We start from the raw sequence: 26,109 nt of genomic DNA, 5'->3' as shown, positions 1-26,109 counted from the left end.
TGTTTGGGATGCCAAACAATGTCACAAGAGCAGGACTTGAAAGCCTTAAAGAAGAAGAAAAATAGGGACACCTGGGTGATGCAGTTTGCTAAGTGTCTGACTTGCTTCAGCTCCAGTCATGATCTCAGGGTCGTGGGATCAAGCCCTGCATTGGGCTGTATGCTCGGAGGTGGTCTGCTTGAGATTCTCTCTCCCTCTGTCCCCTCTCGCTTGTGCTCTCTCTCTGTCTCTCTCTCTCTCTTAAATAAATAAACATCTTTTTTTGAAAAAGAAGAAAAATAAAATCAATGCATGTGAGCAAACGACCTATGCTATCGTGGCTAACTGCCTCAGTGGGCTTCCTTTATGTCATCCACTGATTGTAACTGCTTTCAGAAATAACTCTGAAGTGAATAAATGGAATATTATCTGTATTCTTGTATGTGTTTGCATATAAATTCAACTCCCAGATGCGTTCCTATAAATTGTCAACTTAATAGATCTTCTAGAATTCAAAATCTAATAAAATAATTACAGTTCTACAAATGTACCAATAGAGAAAGGTGTTACCTATGGTGAAACACCATTAATTAAATTTGGAGGATGCTACAATTCTGGTATTTCCTGGCTCAATTCTCTCACTGCTTTTACAACTGCTGCACACCTACTAGAAAGCAGTGTCTCCAATAATGTGATACTAAAGAAGCTTTCTTTCTTCCCTCTGTGTTTGTAAGAACTATTCAGAACGGTTATGTGTTGTGCCATAACCCCATTCTTTATTCCCCATCTAATATCTCAGTCCCAGGCACCTGTTTGTCACATACCACAAGGACTCCTCAAAACCCGGTTATAAGACAAAATGTGCTGTTCCCTTGTTGAGTAATAATGATAATTTGCCACAAAGTCATGCCAGATGGATGGACCTCTTCCAGCATGAAAGAGGGGAGCTGTGCCTCTCTAGGAGTCATGACCTGCACCCTTCTGTTCTGAGATGTTCAGTAAAGCAATGTTGAGACTCATGCCACTGCTGTACCTTCTAGGGACACTTTTTGCAAGATTAGAAGGGAAAAAAAAGAGAACAGACAACTTCTTTTTTTTTTTTTTTTTTTTTTTTTTTTAGGGGACGACTTTTCAAAGAGAAATTGAATTAGCTTGTTTAAAAGAGCTTATATTCATGATGGATTTTTCTCACACATAGAAAATAACATTTTCTCACAAAGTATACTGGGATTAATATTTTCAGCCTTTCTTTAAGGTGGTCAAAGTACCTCATTCAGTTGTTTGTGTGTTTTAAGATGTTCATTATTTATGTCTGTTTTCTTTCATTGTGCTTTCATGCTGTAGAGCCAATAACATTCTGATATGTTTTTCCAACAAACAGGTCGTCATGGAGATGGAGGTTTTTGGCCAGTTGATACAAATTTGATTGATAGAAGCACTCTCAATGGTAAGTCTATCAACTAGGTTCTATTGGATTCGTTATATTAATTAAATGGTTAATTCTAGAGAGTCTGAGGCAAATATTTTACTTACTAAACGTGTTAAGAGCCTCAGATCTAGAGTTTTAGTGACATAATAGAAATATAAAGTTATTAGCAAACCTGTAGCATATCCTACCAGAAGATGATACCAGTGAGAGTCAACAAGTGCCCAAAACAGAGTCAGGAAAGCTTAAGCACGGAAAATTTTATAAATGATGCAAGGTTGTTAACAATATAATATCTAGATTTTAAAGAGTTTTATGTATTTATAATGTTTCCAAAAATTCAATATTATGAGAGAGAGGTGATAGCTAAGATAGTTCCAACTAAACCCAATCGGTTTCCTAAATTGAAGTCATCGTGACCTTTTGCCTGGAGAGTTTACTCTTCAGAATCCTCTAACACCTTACTGCTAACTTTTCTTTACACTCTCAAGATTAAACATTTATTTCTGCTCATTCTGATGGGTCATTCCCATGCTTTGGCACTGACCAGACAAAGGTAATATCTGAACTGCACAGAAGCAGCAGGGGTGGTGCTGGAGCTGTCTTCTAGGATCTTGTCCTTCCTTTTGCTGAAACAGAAACTATGGGAGAATGCAATGATATTAGCCAAACTCCCAAGGGACTGATGTATATATAAGTTCTTTTTATAGGTTTGTAAAAAAATTGTTGCAGTTGCTGTTGTTTGGTTTGGTTTACTATAAATATATTTCATATATTCAAAATACAAATATGAACACTTGTGTGCCCATCAGCAAAGTGAAGATATAAAATATTCAACATACGGTTGAAATCTCTCATATGTCTCTGACTTATCACATGCTCTCCACCATTTCCTCTATTCTTCCTTGATGTAACCAGGCTCCCAAATGTTGTGTTTACTATACAGATCTATATCCCTAAATGTTATATTGTTATGCATACTTATTACTTTATAGAAATGACATCATACAATATGTATCTTGTTGCAACTTGCATTCATCCTTAATTGTCTTTTTAAGACTTATCCATGTATTTACAAATATCTTTCATTTAACTTTACTGCTGTATAGTATCTTTTTTTAAATAACACAATATATGTATATAATCACTTTAGAAGATTTTCATGAGAAATTTGATTACAGAAGAGATAAATATTCGTTTGAATGGTCTCCTACTAAAAAAAATCCATATGGGAAGCCAAAATTGCTATCTAAAAGTCACTTGCTGGGTGAAAAATTAGAATACGGGGGTGTTATGTGGTTATTTCCTATTATAGGCTATGATAACCTAATGCATCTATTTTCTCAAAAAGGACACAGGTGTCTATGGAGTAGACCAGATGGTCCAGTTAAAGACTCAGTATCCCCTCCTCTGGCCGGTGGTGAACTCAGGAACATATTTTTACCTGCCGACTCTTCTTTACTAATTGTCAGGTGTACGCTCCTCCACTAATAATGCACTTTACTTAACCATTCAAGTATAATCTCTTACATTTAAGCTTCCTAAATATATTCCAATCAGACCTGGCTTAGCTTATATCCAGAATGCTCCTTCCACATTACTGTAATCCTCACCACTTCGTATTTTCTTGTCCAAAGATCCTCTTCTCTCATTAAGTAACACTGTGTCTCCTATAGGTTTTTGAGGTTTAGACACCTACTTCTGGGGGTTTCCAGGCTCTCAGATTCACAAGGGACACTTTGGAGAGCTCACAGCAGGAAGATGAGAAGAGGGATGTGTTGGTACTGAAAGCAGACCAAGAGCATGCTCCTTAAATAGGTTTAGATAGTGGTAGTTCCCTTCCCAAAACTGTGCAAGTTATATCAACTCATCCTTTTGCTTCAGATTTTATCTTAAGTCTCAACAATATGCCAAACACACTTCATGCATCCAAGCAGTCCGTTAAAAATGCTACTAAGTCCTCACTTCATGCAGGGAGCTCACTATGAGCTATGCACACAGATTGAAGACTAGCCCCCCACAGGAGCAACAAATGAAGAGGGAATATTACCCAGTTGGGTAAGGCAGAGAGATACACTCCTGGAAGATGCAAGAAAGTGAGAAAAACTCCAGGGGACTTTTTGGGAGGGTAAAGGAAGATCATTGTTGAAATTGTGTGGGGGAAACAACACTGCAGTGTTTTTGGCCTTAGATAGTGAGGTTCTAGGTTTGGAGTCCATGCCAGGAACCAACATCTTCCCCTTTAGAATCATCCTGCGAAGCTGATTTTCAGATACTGTTCTACAGAGAGTTTCAAATTGGAATTCATCCACAGCTAAGGACATGACTATCTGTACTGGCACAAAATGGTGTTTTATGAAGAGACAGAGCGCCAGGGAATTAAGAGAGAGTCAGAATGGATCATTGAGAAGGAGAAATTGTCCCTTCACCACTTCTACCGTCGACTAAGTGTGGTCACGTGTGTTAAGGTGGAGCAAGTGTAAGCCACAGACCTAGAACAATGTCTTCTCTTAAACAGCACACACTAAAGAGCTCTAATTTTAGATAGAATCCCAAATTTGGCAACTCAAAATACAGGAGGCCCAGTAAAATTTGAATCATTTCTAATTGCCTCTAAATATGAGAGAGAGGAAAATATTGCAAAGAATTTCTATCTCAATGTGCATCGGCATCTCAAGGTACATGTGTAAAGTCAACTAGAGATCATTGAAATTTAACTAAGCCTCCTATATTTTTCATTGCAAAATTAAATTTAAAATTTAATTTGAATTTTGAACTTAAATCCAGCAATCCTAATTTTGGATCGAGTTTAAAAGTTTGGTATTTTTTTTTAAGATTTTATTTATTTATTCATGAGAGACAGAGAGAGAGAAGCAGAGACACAGGCAGAGGGAGAAACAAGCTCCCTGTGTGGAGCCTGATGCGGGACTCGATCCCAGGACCCCGGGATCACAACCTGAGTCAGAGGCTTAACCGCTGAGCGACCCAGGCATTCCTAGAAGTTTGGTATTAACTATTTGAACTTACCTTCAAAGTAAAGTGAGGTTTCTGAAAGGAAATCCCACACCAAATTGAACATTAACAGGGAAGCCAAGAACTTTACACATGGAGTCAGACCTCAGATAAAGAGAATGGCAGTGTCAGTGATTGAGGGAAAAGCGTGTCAAAAAAAAAAAAAAAAAAAGCATGTCATTGTATTTCTTTTTAACATTTAAGATTCCTCATGAGAAAAATAATTGTAATTAAATTTAGTCTGATATACATTATCTCACCAGAGAAAGTCATAGAGATAAAATAAAAGAATGGCAGCCAGTGACTTTGAACCAGTTTAGATAGATTAATGCCATCACCCCTTCTCAATTTTCTGCATCACTTAATGACGTTTTAGATATTTCATGTTAAATGAATGGGATGAACAAGGCACCTGAGTCATTCCTAGAATCCTTACTGGAATAACGAATTCTTACAGGCTACTTGACTAATTAAGGTGAATTGATAACCTCTGAGAGACATGGATGGTGGAGGGAAAATGAATGAATAGAATATTTCCCATTCTATTTTGTTAACTGACAAATGATAGTAAATATGTAATTTGACTTTAGCTTAGGTTATTATTTTTTTTTTTAGCTTAGGTTATTACAAGCAAATCAGCTAAGGCACCTTGAAAAGCCCAACCTTCCCAATCAAAGTTCTGCTAATGTCTTAGGCCTTAAGAAGGGGGTATAACTTCCAAGTCGATGTATAAATGAAGCTTGTCTGATCAACTCCACCTTCCCCAGGCTACACCAAGAAAAGCATTTTAAAATCTGAGTTTTTGAACCTCATAACCAAGGAAAATTTCATACAGCTCCTCTTAGAGTGACAGAGTTTCAAAGTTTTCCTATTTCTCCCTGCAATTCCTGGATTCATCCTTCAAAGAATTATAATAGAATAATGGCTTATTGTCAGGATACCTCAGGCTACTTGCAAATAAATTTAGACCTCACTAATCACTTTCTTTTTTTTAAGATTTTATTTATTTATTCTTGAGAGACATAGAGAGAGTGGCAGAGACACAGGCAGAGGGAGAAGCAGGCTCCCTTCGGGGAGCTTGACACGGGACTCGATCCCAGGACTCCAGGGTCACACCCTGGGCAGAAGGCAGATGCTCAACCACTGAGCCCCCCAGGGATCCCCTCGCTTACTTTCTCTTACAGGGTGCCACTGTCTTAAAAATGCACTCTTGGAATTCAAATAAAGAAAAACAAAGCTATAGTTCATGTTTACTCTTGTAGTTGGAGGCCCTTAATTAAGCTGAGGAAACCGAAGAGGCATCCTAAATAATTTTCTGATGGCAGGTAGAATCAAAACTATTATGTGCCGATATGCTAGTATTTTACTTTTATGGTCCATTCATTTTTATGGTCCACATTCTTAAAGCGGAAAAATCTTCAACTTCTGAAAATATGATCTTGTAGTTTATATTTGTATGAATTAGAACAACAGTGGTGACAATTACTTCAGTCCTGCTTTTCTCATTGGGGAAGATAGACCACTAATTTCTTTTCGTCGGTGGTTCTTCCTGTAATTTGTGAAATCAGTAGTTTTGGCTAAGAGATCTACGATCCCTACACATATGTTGTTATATTGATCCCATCCTTTAAAAACCAAATGAAGTTTGATAGGTTCCAGTGTTCCAGACACGTGATCTGCTCTCAGTTCCCTTACAAAGAAACAGGAGCTAACTCCTAGGATGCCTTGGTGAAATATTATTTAAAAAATCAATATTATTGGGACACCTGGGCAGCCAGGCGTTGAGCATCTGCCTTTGGCTCAGGTGGTGATCCCAGAGTCCTGAAATCGAGTCCCACATCGGGTTCCCTGCGTGGAGCCTGCTTCTCCCTCTGCCCAGAGTCCTGAAATCGAGTCCCACATCGGGTTCCCTGCGTGGAGCCTGCTTCTCCCTCTGCCTGTGTCTCTGCCTCTCTCTCTGTGTCTCTCATGAATAAATAAATAAAATCTTAAGAAAAAATCAATATTATTAATTAATTTGTAAATATTCAGAGTCATATTAGGTGTTCTGTAAAACATGACTTACGCTGTGTGTTCAGGACAAAAGGTCATGATTTGCCCCCTACTTTTGAAAAATTTTGTTTTATTATTTTCAAACCTCTATAACATTTTGACTAATCTAAATGCAGTCTGCATTAGAGGTCTTCCAAATTTGCATGAAATGATCATTCTGAGGCTGGCAAGCTATTATAAGACATTGAACCAACACCTTAATGTCAAAGGAAAAGTCCAGAAATAGAACTCTGTGTTGTTTCCCTGATAGATAATTGGAGTGGTCCAGGTTCTCAAGGCCTAGTCTACAAGAGGCTCTGCCTACCTACTATCCCACTATTATTTATGCCAAATGATTTTAAAGATCCCAGACTAATCCCGACCCCAGGTTCTAGAACGACTTTACTAGGGATTAGGAGTGTATGAATCAAGTCACTTAAAGTCTCAGGGTCTCAGTTTTTCATCTGAACATAGAAAGGGTTAAGCTAGATCAAGGTTTCTCAACCTCAGAACTATTGCCATTTGAGACTGGGTAATTCTTTGTTGTGGGGCCTGCCTAATGCAATATAGGATCCCTGGCCTTCATACACTGGATGCCAGGAGTATTTCCCCTCTACCATGTTGTAACAACCAAAATCGTCTCTAGACTTTGCCACAATTCCCCTGGGGAAGCAGAATCACTCTCCAGTTAGAAACCACTGATCTAGATCACCATCCCCCAAAGGTTGTTCCAAGGTAAATGGCTTCCATGAGAAGCTCTGGAAAAAAAAAAAAAAAAAAAAAGTGTTCCAATGTCAGGTATTAGGAACCCCGTTGGGCCACTCATGTCTCCCTGGCCAGATCCTCCCTTTACCCGAACACTAGAGGTATATTAGTCTTGAAAAAGCATCTCCATGGACTCTGTACTCTTGACTCTGTACTCTTGGTGACCTTGTCCACTCCCACCTATGTGCTAGCTCCCAGATTTACTTTTCTAACACTTCCTAGCTGCTTTTTTATAATTTGTCATAAGATCTCAAACCTAACATAGTTAAGACCGAGCTCTTGTTCTTCCCTCACTGGTCTTTCGCCTTCTCCCTCACCTCAGACGTGGGACTATGGCTTAAGTCCAAACCTGACGCTTCCTCTTTTCCTCCCCCACTTGCAGTCTCCTTGCTGTTTCACTTTCAGACTGTATTGTGTGTTTGTTTGCTCCATTTGGCCACCAACTCAGTTGAAGCTATCACTGTCTCTTACTTGGAGAACTTCAACATTTTCTTACCTGGTGTCTCCACTTCCACCACCAACTTCTTTCTACCTGAAAGCCCTTAAGAGGTCTGTGATCATTCTGAAGATAACTGAATGTGATCCATAAGGTTCTTGAGTGAACTGGGTCTTGCTTCTCTTTCCAGCCCCATTTTGTGCCACTTCCCTTTTGCTCCCAGTGTTCCAGACACATGATCTGCTCTCAGTTTGCTTATAAAGAAACAGGAGCTAACTCCTAGGATACCCCATGATTCTGCCTAAATGTTACTTCTCTAAGGAGGTCTTTCATTATGACCACCTTCCTCCTCCAAGGACTATTATTTTTTCAACTACATCTTTCTCTTGAACTATATTTTTTTTAAATATGTTTTATTTATTTGAAAGAGAGAGATCATGAGCAGGGGAGAGGGGCAGAGGGAGGAGAAGCAGACTCCCACCTGAGCAGGGAGCCTGATGTGGGGCTCAATCCCAGGACCCCAGGATCATGACCTAAGCTGAAGGCAGATGCTTAGCCTACTGAGATACCCAGGTTCCCTGAACTCTACTTTTTAAAATTACCAATTATAGTTGTAATCTTATATTTATTTGCTTCATGATTTGTTTAGTTTGTTTCACAGCTCCCTTCAAACAGTTGTGGGTTGATCCCAGGTGAGAAGTAACCTGACATTCTATTCAGCTCACAATGATCCAGACAAGGTACCTGTTTTAGGAATGGAAAAGATGAGTCATTTAATATATATTGGGTTTTTTTATCCTGCTTGAATCCTTTCATGAATTTTCTCCCCCAGATTTACCGAGGTATAATAGACATTTAGCATTGTCTAAGTTTAAGGTGTACAATGTATTAATTTGATACACTTCTATATCTCAAGACAATCAGCATCATAGCCTTAGCTGACACCCTCATCATATCCCATAATTACCATTTTTAGCGGAAAAAATTAATATCTACACTCTGAGCAACTTTCAAGTACATAGTACAGTATTATTAACTATAATCACCATGATGTACATTGTAACACCAGAATTTATTCAACTAGTAACTGGAAATTTACACCCTTTGGCCAACATCTCCCCATTTCTCCCAACCTCCAGTCTTGGTAACCACCATTTGATTTTCTGTTTCTATGAGTTTGGCTTTTTCAGATTCCACATATAAGTGATATCATAAAGCATTTGTCTTTCTTGGTCTGATTTATTTCATTAGCATACTGCCCTCAAGGTCCATCCATGTTTTTATCACAGCATCGTATCACCAGCACCTAACTGGATCTTCAATATTTTTTCTAGAATAATTGGGTATATTCTTTACCATTCCTGCCCTATCTTTCCTGGCAATTCACAGTTCACATTAGCATGTTCAAAATTCTGAGATTTGAGAAAAGAAATATGTTTTCCAACTTAATTGACCAAGGAACTTCCTCCCCACCCCATAATGCTGATTAATATTTCATTGTAGGGAACATTGGGCTAGATTATCTGTGAAATTTCTTCCAGTTGATTGACTATATAGCACCTTATTTCAGCAGGAGATGCTTTGAAATATTCAATGCCATAGGAATTTCTGTTCAAATTCAAAGACCTGTAAAATTATTGAGACATATGTTGAGCTCAAAGTGTTCTAATAACAAAACTGTTATCAGAAAAGACTGCAATTGTAGGAAGGAAGTCCAGTCCCCAAGCAGTCATTGGATCCGTTCTCTCCCAAGTACTATAAAAATTAAAGACATTATTATTTCACAAAACCAATTTTCCAATTATACGAAGACTTTAGGCACATCTGATTATGAAATATTTGTTTTTATTTAATTTAGTAGAGAAAGGTTGAAACCTTTTATAATAACCAAACATCATGAAAATAAAAAATGTGCCTGTGTAACTTTTAAAAATTTAATTCTCTCCTTACTGATTTTAATGAAACACATCTAGATCTTTGATTACTCAGACACTGGATACCCGAGCTATTATAGTAACACCAGGAAAAGATGCATTAAGACAATATATTTTTTGTTAATTTAAAAAGATCACATAGAATGAATTATGTTGAACGACATCATAATGTCTATTGAGTGCCAACTCTGTGCCAGGGCCTGTGGCCGGTGTGTTACGTTATCTCATGAAATAATCACAGTGTTCTAGAGAATATTTGCAAATCTCTGAATTACATCATTGGCTTCCCCTCTGAAGCCCAATAGAGTGTCATCTTGCCTCTTCTGGAGTCCAGCTGTCGTTCAGAACTCTTACCTGTTGGAGTATTCTTATGATGTGCTCAGATATAGGGCTGATTGTCATTTCTCGCAAATTCTGCATTTGGGAATTCACCTACTGCTAAAATCTATTTTTACACACCAAAATCAGTAACTGTGGTGCTTTTATGGTCATTTGTGGACATGTGCAGAGCAGTCAAAAATTCAATTCTGCTTTATTGTTTCGGCACTCACAGTGCAAAGGAGTTGTCCTTTCTACAGTATATTTAGTGCCACTTTTTCACATTTTTGTTGATTTTTGGTGGCAATGTCAGTGTTTAAAGTGGCCTTTAAATGTAGTGAAGTGCTGCTTAGTGTTCTACATGCAAAAGGCTGTGTGATGTATGTCATGGAGAAAATGTGTGTGTTAATTGAACTGCACTCAAGCTTGTGTTGTAATATTGTTGACTGTGAGTTCAGCGTTAATGATGAACATTATATATTAAATAAAGCGTCTTTAAACAGAAATACACATAAAACAAGGTCATATATTGACTGATAAAAACGTTGTCACCAGAAGCTCCCAGGAACCTAACACTGAATTGCCTCCAGAAGCAATTCTTAATATTCCTTAATTCCGTGTTTACAGCAACTTTACAGAACAAATTGCTACAAATAATGAGGGTCAGCTACATCAAAAGATTCCATTCCACTTGACTTTCTGAACTGCTCATTTGATGTCAAATATTCTGATTATTCAAGCCTTTGAATTGAGATTGGAAAATTAATGAAAGACCTTCAATAGCAAGTTTTAAACTGATAGGAATTTTTATGAGGAAGTCATAAAGGCCTGGAATCAAAGATTTATAATGGGAGTCCTCATGATCTCTAACTTTCTGAGGCAATAGCATCAGTATAATCTCCCTACTGTTCAGCAGAGTCCAGAATCATTACTTTCTGAGTTAAAATTGATATCTTTCTGGGTGAGAAGGAAAGAAAAATGAGTGGAAATTTGAAAAATTCTAGTTTACAAGGTTTTAAAAATGCCCTTAGGGTGTACTGCTCTGTGTGACTCAAAGTAAGTTGGTCAGAAATGGTGAACTGTTAAATCTAAGTCTTGCTAATAAAAATCCATGATATCTCCAACTATCTTCTTTGTCAGTGCACACATAAAAGGTTAATTTATTCCAATCAAATTAATTTGTTAAGCACAGAAAGGGCATATTGAGATACTACTGTAAAATGACTTTTTAAATTGTAAGTAAAACTCTGCTACAGAAAGTTCTGACCTTTCATTACTTGCCTCATTCCTCTGTAGTAAATGTAAAATTACGTCAAGGAAATCTTATTTCTTTCACTTAGAAGCAGAATCTTTTAACAGAAAGTGCTATTTAAATACTTTTGATGAGTTCCTCCCCCGAGATTCAAGCTATGTTAGAAGTGCTTAATCTTTTTCCAATATTAATGAATCAGCAATACCTTAAATTTAGGTGACTATTGTTTCAAAAAAGCAGTGATTCTTAGATAACTGTCAAAAGATAGTGTTTTGATTTTGAAGCAAGAACTGGGTTATTATATTCATTTGTGAGAAGTTAATTTTTGACATTCAGCATATTTCTAACAATTTTGCAGTTTGGAAGCCTACACCAGAAGTGTCCCAAATGGTATGGCAGGTTATTAATTTAGGCAACATCTTATGTAACGTTTCAGTAGTATAATGATAGAAGTGCCTACTTTCCGTCAGGTGCTAAGAGGGTCATTTTGAATGTGTTTTCTCTAATTCTGACAATAGCTGTATAAAAGAGGTATTACTATAAGTATTATTATTTCCATTTTATAAACAAAAACTCTGAAGGTCTAAAAGGCCCAAATATTTCACTCAGAAGGTATAGAAAGCTAATATAGCTTGTTAAAGAAGCACCTTCAAAGCTTAGGTCTGGAAAACAACCAAACTCATTGCTTCTGCTACTTTTTAAACTAGCTGATAAATAAAATAAGCTAATGTTTGCTTTTTAGAACACTACGACTTCTAACAAATAACGTGATGTATATAGAACATAGTGTTTCTAATTGATCACTGAGGACTCAAGAAAGCAATTTAAGGTGTCGTTACATAAGCAAATTATAAAAAACATCTTATTAGTCTGTTATTTTGACCTAGATATTGTTGACGCTGAGGTACTGTTGGAACACTGCAGAACATTTATATCAGGACTTCGTGACACTCTTATAAACCCAGTGATTGACTTTTAAGTGAGATTCATACACTCTTACCAGTTTGAAAATTAAAGGCGCCTTTTAGGTAGCTTCTTTAAAAAAAGGAAAATAAGTTGTGAGTGATTGCTGTCAAATAGTTTGTCTTTCACACCATCGAATAAATAGTATTTTCATAAAGACTACCTCATTCAGGGGAGCCCAGGATGGCAGGTGAGGGGCCAGGCCTGGGGGAAGGTGTATAGAGTAGTCCTAGGCAGGCATCACTGAGGTGGCTTCCTGTGATTCTCATCACCTTGGGATACTCATAGCACAAAGTAGCCTTCTTCCTCTTCCCCCTACTTTCTGCTCAGTATGGTAGGCTAATTCTTAAAAAGAGAGAGCTAAATTGAGAGAGAGAAAGAGATAGTTCACATACCGTAAATTCACCCCGAGAGTGCACTAGTCAGTGGTCTTTCGCACCGGCACCACTCTCTCATTCCCAAACATTTTCGCCATCCCCAAGGTAACCTTATACCCATTCACAGTCCTTCCCATTCACTCCTCCCATCCCCTGGCAAACACTAATCTACTTTCTGTCCATAGATTTGCCTATTCTGGACATTTCATGTGAGTGGAACCATACAATATTGACCTTTTGTGTCTGGCTTCTTTCACTTAGAGTAACATTTTTAAGGCACATGAGTATTTCACCGTGTATCAGTTCCTGGTTCCTTATCATGGCTGGGTAATACTCCACTGTATGCATGTTCCACTGTAGCACATTTTGTTTATCCATTCTTCGGTCAATGGACATTCGGGTTGTTTCCACTTTTGGCTATTCTAAGTAAAGCTGCTATGAATGTTTCTGTACAAGATTTTGTGTGGACATAAATTTTGTTTATCTTAGGTAGATAACTTCCATCTTTCCTCTCATTTTTCATTGCTTTTTTTCCCCAGCTTCAGGAATGCCCAGAACATTAGGAACTTTCACGTCTTCAACAGCTTGATAAACACCAAGCTGTTCACATCTCCCTAAATCTGATCTCCATTTGCCTGTCTTTTCCCAGAGCCACCCATTGGCCAGATGCACCCCCCACATGGCAGTGTCACTCCTCAGAAGAACAGCAACCTGCTTGTGATCATTGTGATCACCGTCGGCGTCATCACAGTGCTGGTGGTAGTGATCGTGGCTGTGATTTGCACCCGGCGCTCTTCAGCCCAGCAGAGAAAGTAGGTAACAGCTGGTTCCTAAGAGGAGAGAGGTCACTATTTGCTCTATCAGCTTCTTGAGTTATATTTTTGACAAGTCTCTTCCTGTGTCCTTTCACAATTCACCATATATTCTTTATCCTCTGACCTGAGCAAAACCTCTCCTTTTGTTGATTCTAGGACCGTAACTTGAGTGGGTGAGGGCTGGACTTGCAGACTTAATAATAGAACGCACCTGGAGACCCACTTGGCATTTCTGCTTGATTTTACTTCTCTGAGCCAGATTCTTCCTTCCAGTGGGGGCAGGTGTTACTTCAGCAACATTTAGAGACTGGACTTCTTCAGGTTCCAATTCACGGCCCTCTCTAGAGCTATGTGTCAAATGTTGGAGATGTGTGTTCCTCGAAAAGTATTTCCCCATTCTAGCCAGGAGGACTGCAGGCATTGAATCAATGCTTGTTGCAAGGATGACTACCAAATTCAGTGTAGTTACAATGCTGAGGAGTGTTTGGTTTGGAGATAGTAGTTAGAAGAGAAATTCTAGAAATTCCTGGCTGTGATTGATACTCAGAAATTAAACTTTCTGAGGGGTTTAAAAATGTTTTAATATTATGCAGTTCTAGGTGATAGCACATGCAGAGGACGATACATCAAAGTTTAGAATGGGAAGATGGTTTTAATTCAACTTATCCCCTTCCAGCAACATCCATAACCAGCATATTAACCTTGTGTCAACCGGTTGTGGGAATCAGCAATAATCTCCTGGTTTTTCTCTGCCTCTCTAGCACTTTTCAAATCTTGCCTGATATGTCCCTTTCAGCTGTACTTTCTCACTGAATTGGCTATAATAAGCTCTTCCCTTGATTCATTTTTTTCCCTTTGGCCTCAGGCATGGCGCCAGCTCTGAAAGCCTGAGGCATGGGCCTATAGATGGTTGGTTCAACAACTATATGTTACACATAGTGTCAGAGGAAGATTCTCTAACAAATAATTGTTCCTCTTCCCTTGCTAATATCTTAGTTTCTCTCTCCTTAAAAACCCTATGACCCGTTTGCTGATCTGTATGAGATCTTCCAACCTTCTGAAGTGTTTAGAAATAGGATACAGAAAGATGTACAAACTGAAGAAAGTGGCATAGGAGTGTAGATGCAGTCTTTGCATTTAATTTATTTATATGGCAGGGCAAATTTTATATCTGGCTGCATTGATGAGACTGGCCTGTCTTCAAGCTGATGCCAGCTGGTGGGCTGATCCATTGTGCTTAACAAGAACCCAGGCCAACTGAGCTTAGCTGACTCTCATACTGGGAAGTCATAATTACCCACAGAACTTAAACACTTCTTCCAACTTAGTGAGGCTCTGGAGGGAGAGGAACTGTAACTGAGAAAGGCATCGAACAGCCTCTCGGTCGGGCCATCCCAGGAAAGGGACTGTGCAAACACAGAATGGTAGATGCCGGTGAGCCAGGGCTCTGAAGCAGAGTCACAAAGATTCGCATAAATGGAAGTAGGGAAGCCATCAAAACCAAACTTGGCCTATTTCATCGATGGCTTTAAAGACACGGATGCATTCACTAAACTAAGTTTAATTAACTAAACCATCTGTGTGTAGCAGGGGGTTTTGTTTGTTCCATTTTCATCCTTGTGAGATAATGTTGGAGGGTATTTAGTGACCTGACGAACTGGATTCCTGGGCATGTTGTGTCCTCATAGAGAAAATGCCAGTCTTCTCAAAATGCAAAAGTGGGATTTGATGCTATCTTGAGAAACTCCTAAATTGTCTTAAATCCCACGCTAAGCAATTTGTGAAGAGCTTGACGTTTTTATTTAAAAAGAGTAGAGGCTGAGACCTGGGTCTGACTCGTTTTTAAAATCAGGAAATGAATGAAAGAATAAATCACTCCATGAATGATTGGAAACCAAAGACAGTGAATTTATACCTTCATAGTGGTGCTGCCACTTTGATTTTTCCTCAGCCTTCACCCAAAGTCCCTTCATATTTACTTGGCATATTCTCACAATTTTGTTTCATATATCTTTCTCCTACAACAGACCCATGGGCGTTCATCTCAGTCTCTTTGTTTGTATATGTTAACAGAGGAAAAAAAGAAAAAAATTTCTCCTTCAAGATATTCCTGAGTTTTAATTTAGCTTTTCTTGATTTCACTGAGGATCCTTCCTCCTGATACCAGTACCACTGAGTCTTTTTGAATGAATTAAGTGATGCAGATGAAAGCAAAATCAATTCCAATCTGAGGCAGAAATAATGCCCCGTATGGAACTCTCAGAAAAATGAGAGTTTAATATAATTAATAAAGTGAAATAGGAAACACATTCAAGGGCTTTCTTCAATATCTCTTTATCTGTTGGTGCTATAGAATGTAAATTGTGTTTCAGTGGGGCTCTTGAATTACATCCAGTGGATTTGAAACATATTTTTGTGTACTGTTGGTAACACTATATTCAAGTTAGTACCCACACATTTTATTCTATGGTTTATCATATTTATATTTATTTAATAAGGGTGTGGTTATCTAAAAAAAAAATGTGGTTATCTGATTGATTAACACCCCACTTGGTAAGATTTTATTTTTACAATGTAAAATCACTAACAAGTTAGAACCCAAGTTCTAGTTCTGATTCTCCACTTCTAGAATTAAATTAGTCGTGTTTAATTAAGCCTAAAGGAAGGCCTAATCCCTGAATGTCAGTTTCCTCAGTGAGAAATAGGGCTAAATACTTTCTATCATCTTTCTATCTTAAAACACTGAAATTCCCCATGGAGTACTATCAAATTATAAACTCATGTGGTAGCACTTAGCTTCAAATTAATATGAAATAAAAATAATTTTGCCTTTCTTTTTAGTTATTGATTTACATTTTTAGTACTTTGAAGAGAATTCCCTTACATATTTTGAATTAGTGAAATTATAGTAGAATATCATAATATAGGAAAAATATGCTGATGAAGTCTTAAATTATAGGGCTTCTGTACCTTTTAGGAAAGTAATAACATTTTCCTAGCCCAAATATAGAACATGTATCATGGTAAGTTAGAATGTATCTGTAGATACTAACGACAAACTATTTAACATTGAAAATATCCTGGAAATCTAGAACACATGGTTATCACATTTCTAAGGCAGTTACCTGGGTAGATAATCAACATGTCTGAATACATTAACTTTAAATATGTGAATAAAACTCAAAGTTCACATGATAGAGTCACCAGTTGAGTAAGCCTCTTATTTGATTTTAAAAGTATATGACAAAATAAATAAATAAATAATAAGGCAAGTTTTAAATATTAGTCCATATTCAAATTTTGACAAAATAATTATCTTCAGTCCTGACAATCAAATGTTTAAACTCTTAAATCTATTGTAGTTTAGGTTACTTTCACTCATTTTCAGATTTTTAACATTTTTTTAAACATTTTTATTGTTTTTCAGTATTCCACAGAGGCAACCCCTTAGATCTTCAATGTACCTTAATTCTACCACAGAAAATGTAGGTTTATTTGAATTTCTAGGACACATGTTCCCTGGGATTCCAATACAAGCTTTTTGTTTTTGTGGTTGTTGTTCTTTTGTTTATTTTTGCTTTTAATAGCAGTTTGGAGAATAAAAATAATCAATATAGAGAATTAGGAAGCTGGAAACCTTTGGGAAAGATTTGCAAGGAAGAAGTAGGGCAGGTACTTATTATACATCCCAATAGATTTTTTCCTGGTTACCTTGAATCATTCTTCACACTCCGTTCAGGGTTTCTTTCTTTCTGAAGACTTCTGTAAATTCTCAGTGAAGCAAACTGCCCTTGCTTCAACCTCCTGTCAGATCTTGGGTGCTTTCTATCTGATCAGGAAAATTAGTACAGAGCTATTTGCCTGCTTCCTATAAACAACTTGAGCAGAGGATGCCTTGAGCAGAAGGGGATTTAATAATTTATTACAATATGGCAAAATAATCTATGAGATGAGAGTAGTATTTTAGAACTTCAAAGGGCAGGGTCTTGAATAAAACGGTTACTAACCCAATGTTGGTGTTTATACCTTCACATCCCAAGCATATTAATTAAAAGTGAAAAGGAAGCAAACTTCTCTTATAGCAATAGGTTAGGTGCAAAGTAAGAAACAGAGAGGCCAATAAAGAATCAGAGAATCTTGCAAAAAATCCTTCCAAGGTGATAATGAAAAATTCTTATTATTTAATTCAGGTTATTAGTATGTGCTTAGGATGGGATCTGCATGATACAAAGTAACGAATCTGATTAATGTTAACTCGGGAGCTAAAGATTTTTCTACAATTTCTCACAACTTCTAGATAGTATTAAAAATGTTTCTGTTGGAGCTAAGGCCTCCTATGATTTGGTCCCTTTACTTTTTCAGCTTTTACCAACTGCCAGTCCCTGGGCCTGCTCCTTACTCCAACAATGCAGAAATTCACAGTAGCCATGCCATTTTTCACTCATTTATCAACTCCCACTGTCTCACCTGTATTTGCATTTCTAGTGCTTAGCAAATTTCTTGACACACACTCAGTATTCAGTAAATGTTCAATGAATAAGTGTTCTAAGACAATGGGTGATGTGGGACAAGTGAAAGAGACAGAATTTGCTCCAGTATCACTGGAGGAAACCAATTCCCATGCTGGGAACCTCTTGCCAGTTCAGGAAGACAGGCAGTAATCAGTGCAAGGTGAATGGTAAAGAAAGAGACGAGGAAAGGGACTTCGATATGCTCAGATTACACTGACCTAACATGGTCAGGAAGGCTTCCTGAAGAACAGAGGCTTGAAGAAAATCTTTAAGAGTAAGTGGTTTGTAAGTAAACTGGATTGTGAAGGCGTTCTGGGCAAAGTACGATGAGATAGATTGGGGGGGGGGGGATAGAGAAACAGAGAAAGAGAATAACAAAAGAGAGAGAAAGAGAGAGATAGAGAGAACAAAAATCACCAGCACTTGATTATGGTGTGAGAGCCTTTATGAAAAAATTCACGGTGTAGGAAGAGACCTTCCATCCCACAGCTGGTTTTGGAAGCTGAAAGATTACTGATACCTGTGAGAAAAGATGCATGTAGTAAGGGATAAACATGTGACATATTCCCAATCTAATACAAAAGCTAAGTTTAACCTAAAAACAAACAAAACCAAATTCACTAAGACAGTGTTTCTCAAACTTAAGAATCCTATCCTATTTCCCCCTTTTTTTTTTAAATTTTATTTATTTATGATAGTCACAGAGAGAGAGAGAGAGAGGCAGAGACACAGGCAGAGGGAGATACAGGCTCCATGCACCGGGAGCCCGACGTGGGATTCGATCCCGGGTCTCCAGGATCGCGCCCTGAGCCAAAGGCAGGCGCTAAACCGCTGCGCCACCCAGGGTTCCCTCCTATTTCCCTTGAGGGCGGTTAAAACACAGACTGCTGGGCCTGTCCCTCTCACAATGCCCCCCCCCCCCACACACACACACATACACGTGTGCAAGTTTCTGATCTGGGGCGGAGACTGAGAACATGCATTTCTAACAGATTCTCAGGAGATGCTGATGCTGGGACCGTATTTCAGGATCCATTGCATTGGATTCATCTGCACACAGATTTTAAAGATTCCATTGGTGAGACAGAGGAACTAGGGAACCACAGTGGGCAGCAGTCATTATGTCAGAGAACCAGCAGATGGACAGAAGGCTGAGATGACAATGTTCCTGCAGGTTTTAAGACAAATTTCAGGCAATTTAGTTGTGAGCAGATGTCAGTTTTATTACAAACCTGCTACATGGGCGGCTGGTCTACCACCAGCAGGGAAGGGAGGCCTCTCCAAGGTCAAAGATTTATCTCTTGATAAGAGACATTATAGAAAACAAAAGCAGTTAGTAGACAGTTTTTTTGTAGAATATATACAAAAAGAAAATAAAATTTGTTTAGAATCTTTAGATTCTTGACTGACCATGAGTGGATGAGTAGCTTCTCAGAAAAAGTCTTGATCTGATTAAAATCCATCATAAAAATGTAGATGCATTTTATCAGAAATGATAAATTTTTTTCCCATATGGAGGTTATAAGTCACAACATACAAAAATTCTCTACCTCAGTCAGGTGGAATTTTTTTTAATAAGACACATCTGGCACTGAGGTTATAGGGGCTGATGAATGAATGAGTTATGTGTGTAAACAAGAGGAAACCAAAATTCATAATTTATTTTTTAGTTTCAGAAATTATTTGACATATTTTCCCCCACAGGCTATTTAAATGTTGAGTTATTATGAAAAGGTTGACTTTCTTATCCTGGATTTGGGAACTGGAACGTCTCTCTAGGCAGTCTTGTAGGCACTGGGATTAAAAAGTTATTTAGCATTTTGATTTGTTAGAAAGATAACAGGGTGAAATCTCCAAGTGCAAAAATAACATTAAATTGTTTTATGAAGTTACCAGGGGTAGCTTACCTAGAGAGCTGCGCATGACTTGCAGATTGCTTCCTGTGCCCAGGTGAAGTGTAAGGAAATGAATTCAGGGAATGGATGGTTGGCACACAGTTATTATTTTAGACACAGGAAAATGGTCTAAGGGTTTTTACAGACCATTGTCCAGAGACAGTGTGAGACCCCTGCCAGAAAGTCAGCAAAATGTAGGTAGTTATAGGGAAAACATTAAAACAGAAAATATTATTTCTCTACTAAGCTACTCAACAAATATCAAGTCTGGCATTCCTTGTCTCCAATCCTTATCGGCATGCTTCAAAAAAGACCAAAAAATGTATAAAACAGTCAAAACAAAGCAAGTCACACCCCTAAACCTTTATTAATTGCCCAATATGAGTAAAGGTCTTTCAGCATTGGAAGATAAAGCCACTCTCCATGGCCTTGTACGAGTCACAAAGAGTGTTCACTGAAGTGGCTTGTTTGAACCATTTAGCCCCCGTGAATACAGTTATCCTCATAAACCATAAGTTTCAAGTGAAGAAGTAAAAGGCAGTTACTTCTCTGGGGTTCTATCAGAGGTTATATTTTAACGATCTGAATTCTGTCTTAGAAGAGACTTTATTACCCTAAACAAATAGAAGCTACAAGTGGAGATTTTTTAAGAGGTAGAACCATAAAGCAGAGGCAGAAAACTTTCTGAAAAGGGGCAAATAGTAAATATTTGAGGTTTCGTGAGACATGTGGGACATACAGTCTCTGTTACAACTACTCAACACTCTGCACTGTGAAAACAAATGAGCTCAGTAGGATTCCAATAAGATTTTATTTACAAAATCAGGCTGTGGGCAGATCTGGTCTACAGGCCATAGTTTACTGACGCTTACTGCACAGAATGGCTGGCGTTGAGTGCCAGGCCTACTTTACTTAGCATGTAGGGAACATTTGTATCTCACTAGCCCCCAAAAGAGACTACCCCTGAAAAAATGAATTTATGATTGCAAAATTCTTATTGAGGGAAATAGGAGACATTTGAAGCACCCCTCTAAACTGTGTTTTTCTCTCTTCAAAGGATGGGTCTTAATTGTGTTTGCATCCAGATACTTAGTGACTCCAAGGCACAAGTGCTTTATTCTCCTTAGAATGTCCTCATGCTGCCTTTTGTCTCCAAATAGCACATTAAATTGTGCAGCTGAGCTATAGACTTTCTTCTAAACCCTAATCTTGGCTGGCACAAATTCTGGCCTTTTGTATTTCTATTTGCCTTTTCAGAGCAGCGCCTTCATTTATCTCCTAAGCAGATGTTGCCGTCAAGTACCTTATGACTAGCTCCAAAGATTGGCATATGGCTCCATCTAACCCACTGTCACCTTGTGTGAGAATTTGTAGCCGGTGAAGCTAGATTCAGGCACTCTCTGGCAGGCAGCCAGGGCCCTGGGGATTCAGCACCACTGCTCCTATAATGTGGTGAAGCTCCGGGGGAGAGGACGAAAGGCAGCCAAGACATGCCTGCCAATTCTTGGATTTCATGGGTTCCCCCCTGGGAGCACTCTTGTGTCCTTTCCTGCTTCTAACTTGAATTGACTGAGAAAAGAGAGGAAAGACCGTTGAATAGAGGCACTCACATTCACCTTCTAATTTTTTGTTCCATAGGAAACGGGCCACTCACAGTGTTGGCAAGAGGAAGGGCAGCCAGAAGGACCTCAGGCCTCCTGATCTTTGGATACATCATGAAGAAATGGAGATGAAAAATATTGAGAAGCCATCGGGTACTGACCCTACAGGAAGGGACTCTCCCATCCAAAGTTGCCAAGACCTCACACCAGTCAGCCACAGCCAGTCAGAAACTCAACTGGGGAGCAAAAGCACCTCTCATTCAGGTAACTCTCCCCTCTTGGGCATCAGGACAACTCTCCCCTCCAATTCTGAATTCCAAAAAGGACATCCCCACTCTCTCTCTGATGGAGGCATCCTTCCTTTCAATCTGCGGGTCACTTACCAGCAGTTAAAATAATCTGATGTAAATTTGGTTGAGTAACTAGTTTCTTTTCCATCGTCCTATTACCTGCCTTTTATCATTGAAATGCTTTTTAAAACTTTCAGGAGGTAACAGCTGGTACGCTTGGGAAATACTGAAATGTAAAAGCCAAATTAATTTATTGCTTTTTGTTAAATCTTGAATGAAAGTCTTATCAAATGCTATTTGAAACTATTTGTACATTTTTTAATTCCTTGTGTCTATGGATAATTGTAAGTTGATTTTTAAATTCACTCTGTTTCTTGCGTTAAACAAAATCACATTAGGGACACGTGACTTATGAAAATATTGACTCTTCTGTTACTTTGGGCTTGATTGCTGTGAACATCAACTTTTATCCCCATGCAATCACATTATATGACCACTAGCCTAGTTTGGTGGAGTCTATGTGCAGGCTCTGTTGATACGCAAAGTGGTCAGAAGCAGAAAGCCTACCATTTGGTGAATAGTTGCAGAACAAGCCATGTCCAGGAATAACTAAGAAATCTAGAAAGTGCCTGTAAGATATTCCACTTTCTCTTGGTCCTCGAATTTTAAAAATGTTTATGGGAAGCCAAACAATGAACCAAGTATTCTCATCAACACACACACATACCCCTCGTGGTCTACTCATAATGTGTTTGTAGGAGGGGTAGCTGTTGTTTTTAAACCGAATTAAAATATTTTAGTTATTTGAATGTGTAACTGGTTTACTAGACTTTCTCAGCTTCCAATTGTTTAAATAAGGAGCTCATTTTTTAACCACGAGTTGAGTATTTTTTTCCAGCTCTTAAATAATATCTCAAACAGATTCCCTAACCTTTCCATCATTTTCAGTAAACTACATTCTAGTCCTATTAAGAACTGCACTCTGAAGCTAAAGTTTCTCCTTCCCTTACGGCCAGCTGGACTTTGGGCTCTGAGGACTGGGATCTTAATCTGTTGTTTAAGGCCTCCAGGACCCTGGAAGGAAATGGAGTGGTGGGGGTGGGGCAGAAGGAGGGGCACAGTCTGTTTCAGAAACTCCTTTACTTATTCCTCCTACCCACCTGTTCTTCCTGGCTGTGTAGGAGGACAGGGAGGGGGGATGAAGAGGTGAGAGGCAGGGAGGGAGGAGAGAAAGGATAGTTGGTAGTTTGACGCTGGTTTTTGGGCAGATGGGCTGTCCTCCTGTGACATCCAAATTCTGGGTCCCTTGTGAAGCACAAGTATGAGTTCTTTTTGAGACCCTGTGGGATTTTCTTCCACTGGCCCATTACGTGAGGTGAGGTATCAAGTCTAGGCTTACCCCACTCCTACCAGGCACAGCTCTGCCAACCTCACTCTCCTCGGACAGGCCAGCTACAGTTGAGTGAATTCCAGGGAAAGGACTCAAGCTTGAGCGACTTTCCCAGGGACCTCTTGACCCCAGACCGAATGATGAAAGAGATTGTACTCCAGTCCTGGGCCCTCTTTCAATTTTGCTCTTCTTAAATAACCTCTTCCTCTGTTTAAATAGACACAGAGTAGACCAGCAAGCCCGCTGCCTGAGCGAACTAATACCTAGAGAATGAATGGAGGGCAGATCTTTTTTTGCAGGAGCCTCCACACTCTACAGATGTTTATTCTGACAGTTTGGATTCCTAGGGGGCATCAGGAGGACAGCACACCTCCGCCTCCCACTGCAGAGGATAGAATTACCTCTCAGCCCTTAAAGGTTTTACCAATTATTTCTAGGATTTCTCCTTCCTTACATTTCCCTTTATCTTTTACACACTGAAATGACATTTGGGGGCAGCCAGAGTACTTGGGATCATTTAATAAGTCCTGGGAGAAGCTTAACTCCAAACAATGGCTGTTTTCCTTAGAATAAGAGGATACTTGTGCTTATTTGTTTTTAATTTAAAGACCTACTTGTCAACTCTATAGTAGAAGAAAAGTAGTACTCAAAATCCTGCTAGTTATATTTTACATCATATCTAGTGTTCTCTGCAGTCTCCTGGCAGGTAAAAGAACAAAGATCCATGTCAATGAATAGTATACTCTTAAATGTTCTGGTCTACTAGGAAACTTTTAAAATATTTTTACATTTGAGGTAGACTTTCTCCTTTTGTGGATTATTTTAGGTCAATCCTAGGAGACTTATTCCCCTCCTCTCTTTTGTAAAGTCTTCTCAAATATTCAACTTCCCACAAAGACTTTGTGGCAGCAACTGGAGTCATAACTTTCTGGAAAATACTATTTATTTTTGTACTTAGAGGAGATTCAAAGTTTTTTGTGCCATAGTGGTATAATTTGCTCAGTTTTATTGTCCTACATGGTTCTGTGTAGTTTTTTGGAAGATGTGTGAACAGTTTCAGATGTAGACAGCTCTCATCGTCTTAGCGACATAGAACTTTCCCCCAGCATTTTTTTTTAATTTTGAATTCTATTACCTACTATTTCAATTAAAAAAATACATGTGTGTAATCTTAAAAGACAGAGAATAGCACAAAAAGTTGTGAAAATAACACCCAAAGAAATCAAAAGTATGTTTGCCTTTTCACCATCCCCAAATTCCTTATCCCTTTCTTCAAAGGAAGGCAATGTTAAGAATTCTGTGTGTAACCTTTCTCTACAGATATATATGCATGCACATTCATGCAGATATATAAACACACATATACATATGTAATATACAGATATATAACACATATATACAGATATATATTTACATTTATATATTTATGTGCACACACAGAAATGCGCATATACACAATATGCTTTCATATGCATACTACACAAATGAGCACATAGGATGCTATTCAGAACTTCAGTTTGTTGTTCTCAACATATATTTTATTAACATTTAAATCTATACATATAATTCTTTCTTCTTATTATTATTTTTAAAGATTTTATTTATTTATCATGAGAAACACAGAGAGAGAGGCAGAGACACAGGCAGAGGGAGAAGCAGGCTCCATGCAGGGAGCCCGATGCGGGACTCGATCCCCGGACTTCAAGATCATGCCCTGGGCTGAAGGCGGCACTAAACCACTGAGCTGCCCAGGCTGCCCCCTTTCTTATTATTTTTAAAGATTCTGTAGTATGGTGTTTAATGGAATCATAATGAATGTATAATAAATATGCCTGGCCTTACTTTTGAAAAATATAGTTTATCCCTTGTGTTTTTATAATAAGATATAATGCCCTTGGGCCTTAAGTACTAGTTGCATAAGTTGTGGTAAATTCATACAATTGGATATTTATGGAACTGTTAAAAATGCTAAAAGTGAGGCACCTGGGTGTCTCCGTTAGTAGAGCATGTGACTCTTGATCTCAGGGTCATGAGTTCAAGCCCCACATTCAGCATACAATATACTTAAAAAAAAACTAAATAAATAGAATAGGTGCTGCTTGTGAGTATAGAAGTATGACTGTTTTTAAATAAATGAAAATTATAAAACTGACTTGACAGAGAAATATGTTCATATTATTTGCCCAAGAAGGTAACAAAAGAGTATGTGTGGGAAAATGTCACTTTAGTACAAAATATGTATGTTAATATATACCTTCTCACTTTTACATATCACACATAGACAAACTTTGCCAAAGAACAAAATATACATAATGGTTCTTTCTGAATAACCAGGTTATGGTAAGTTTTATCATATTAGAGTTTGTGCAATGAGACTATATTGATTGGGTAATAAAAAATAGATATAATTATTTAAAATATCAATAAAGAGAAAGAGGCACCGGCATGCCTAGCTAGAAAGTATGTCAAGTATTGCGTCAATGAAGACGTGTCTCTCAGGAGTATTGTTCTTCTCCTAGGTCAAGACACTGAAGAAGCAGGGAGTTCCATGTCCACTCTGGAAAGGTCACTGGCTGCACGTAGAGCCACTCGGGCCAAGCTTATGATTCCTATGGATGCCCAGTCCAACAATCCTGGTGGGTAAAGATTGGTACCACAGTGAAGACATGAAATGTTTTCTGTTTTCATCTTTTCTGTATCAAATTAGCAAAAATATTTAGAGTTTTCTCTGTACTTTCTGGGTAACTAAACAAAATGAAAAATGGCTAAAACTATATCATTTATAGTTTGAAGTCAGATTTCTACTTATTGTATTTGTTGTATGCAGTCCAGTGGACTGTCTGTTGCAAGACAGAGAGCTACATAGTTAAGGAATCATAAAAAATATGAATTGAAGAGCTGAAACTTCTGTCACTCTTATTGGTCTCAGTCTAATGATCACATCTTCATAGCTTTCTTTTTTTTTTTTTCTTCATAGCTTTCTTATGTGTGCTTTTTTAATAGGTCCAATTTCCAGATTTAAATAATCTAGTACCCTTGAAGCAAGTGTTCACAGATATCCACTTACTACCCTCTTCTTGTCAAAGGTTGCTGTCATATTCCCACATTAACTGA

At 38.2% G+C, this 26,109-nt stretch overlaps 1 protein-coding gene across 5 annotated transcripts in view; it reads left to right on the top strand.

Annotated features, from left to right (window-relative positions):
• Positions 1–26,109, top strand: part of DCC (DCC netrin 1 receptor) — a 1,087,181-nt gene that overhangs the window by 1,002,147 nt on the left and 58,925 nt on the right. For all 5 annotated transcript variants that reach the window (XM_038525972.1, XM_038525971.1, XM_038525970.1 and 2 more), the window contains 4 exons: positions 1,361–1,426; positions 13,143–13,305; positions 21,353–21,579; positions 25,515–25,631. In XM_038525972.1, coding sequence (XP_038381900.1) covers positions 1,361–1,426; positions 13,143–13,305; positions 21,353–21,579; positions 25,515–25,631 — 573 coding nt within the window. The remainder of the gene's footprint in view (positions 1–1,360; positions 1,427–13,142; positions 13,306–21,352; positions 21,580–25,514; positions 25,632–26,109) is intronic.

The sequence above is a fragment of the Canis lupus genome, chromosome 1 (genome assembly GCF_011100685.1).
Source record: "Canis lupus familiaris isolate Mischka breed German Shepherd chromosome 1, alternate assembly UU_Cfam_GSD_1.0, whole genome shotgun sequence".
NCBI classification, from domain to species: Eukaryota; Metazoa; Chordata; class Mammalia; order Carnivora; family Canidae; genus Canis; species Canis lupus.
The sequence above is the reverse complement of the archived record's forward strand: the minus strand, read 5'-3'. Positions and strand labels throughout refer to the sequence as shown.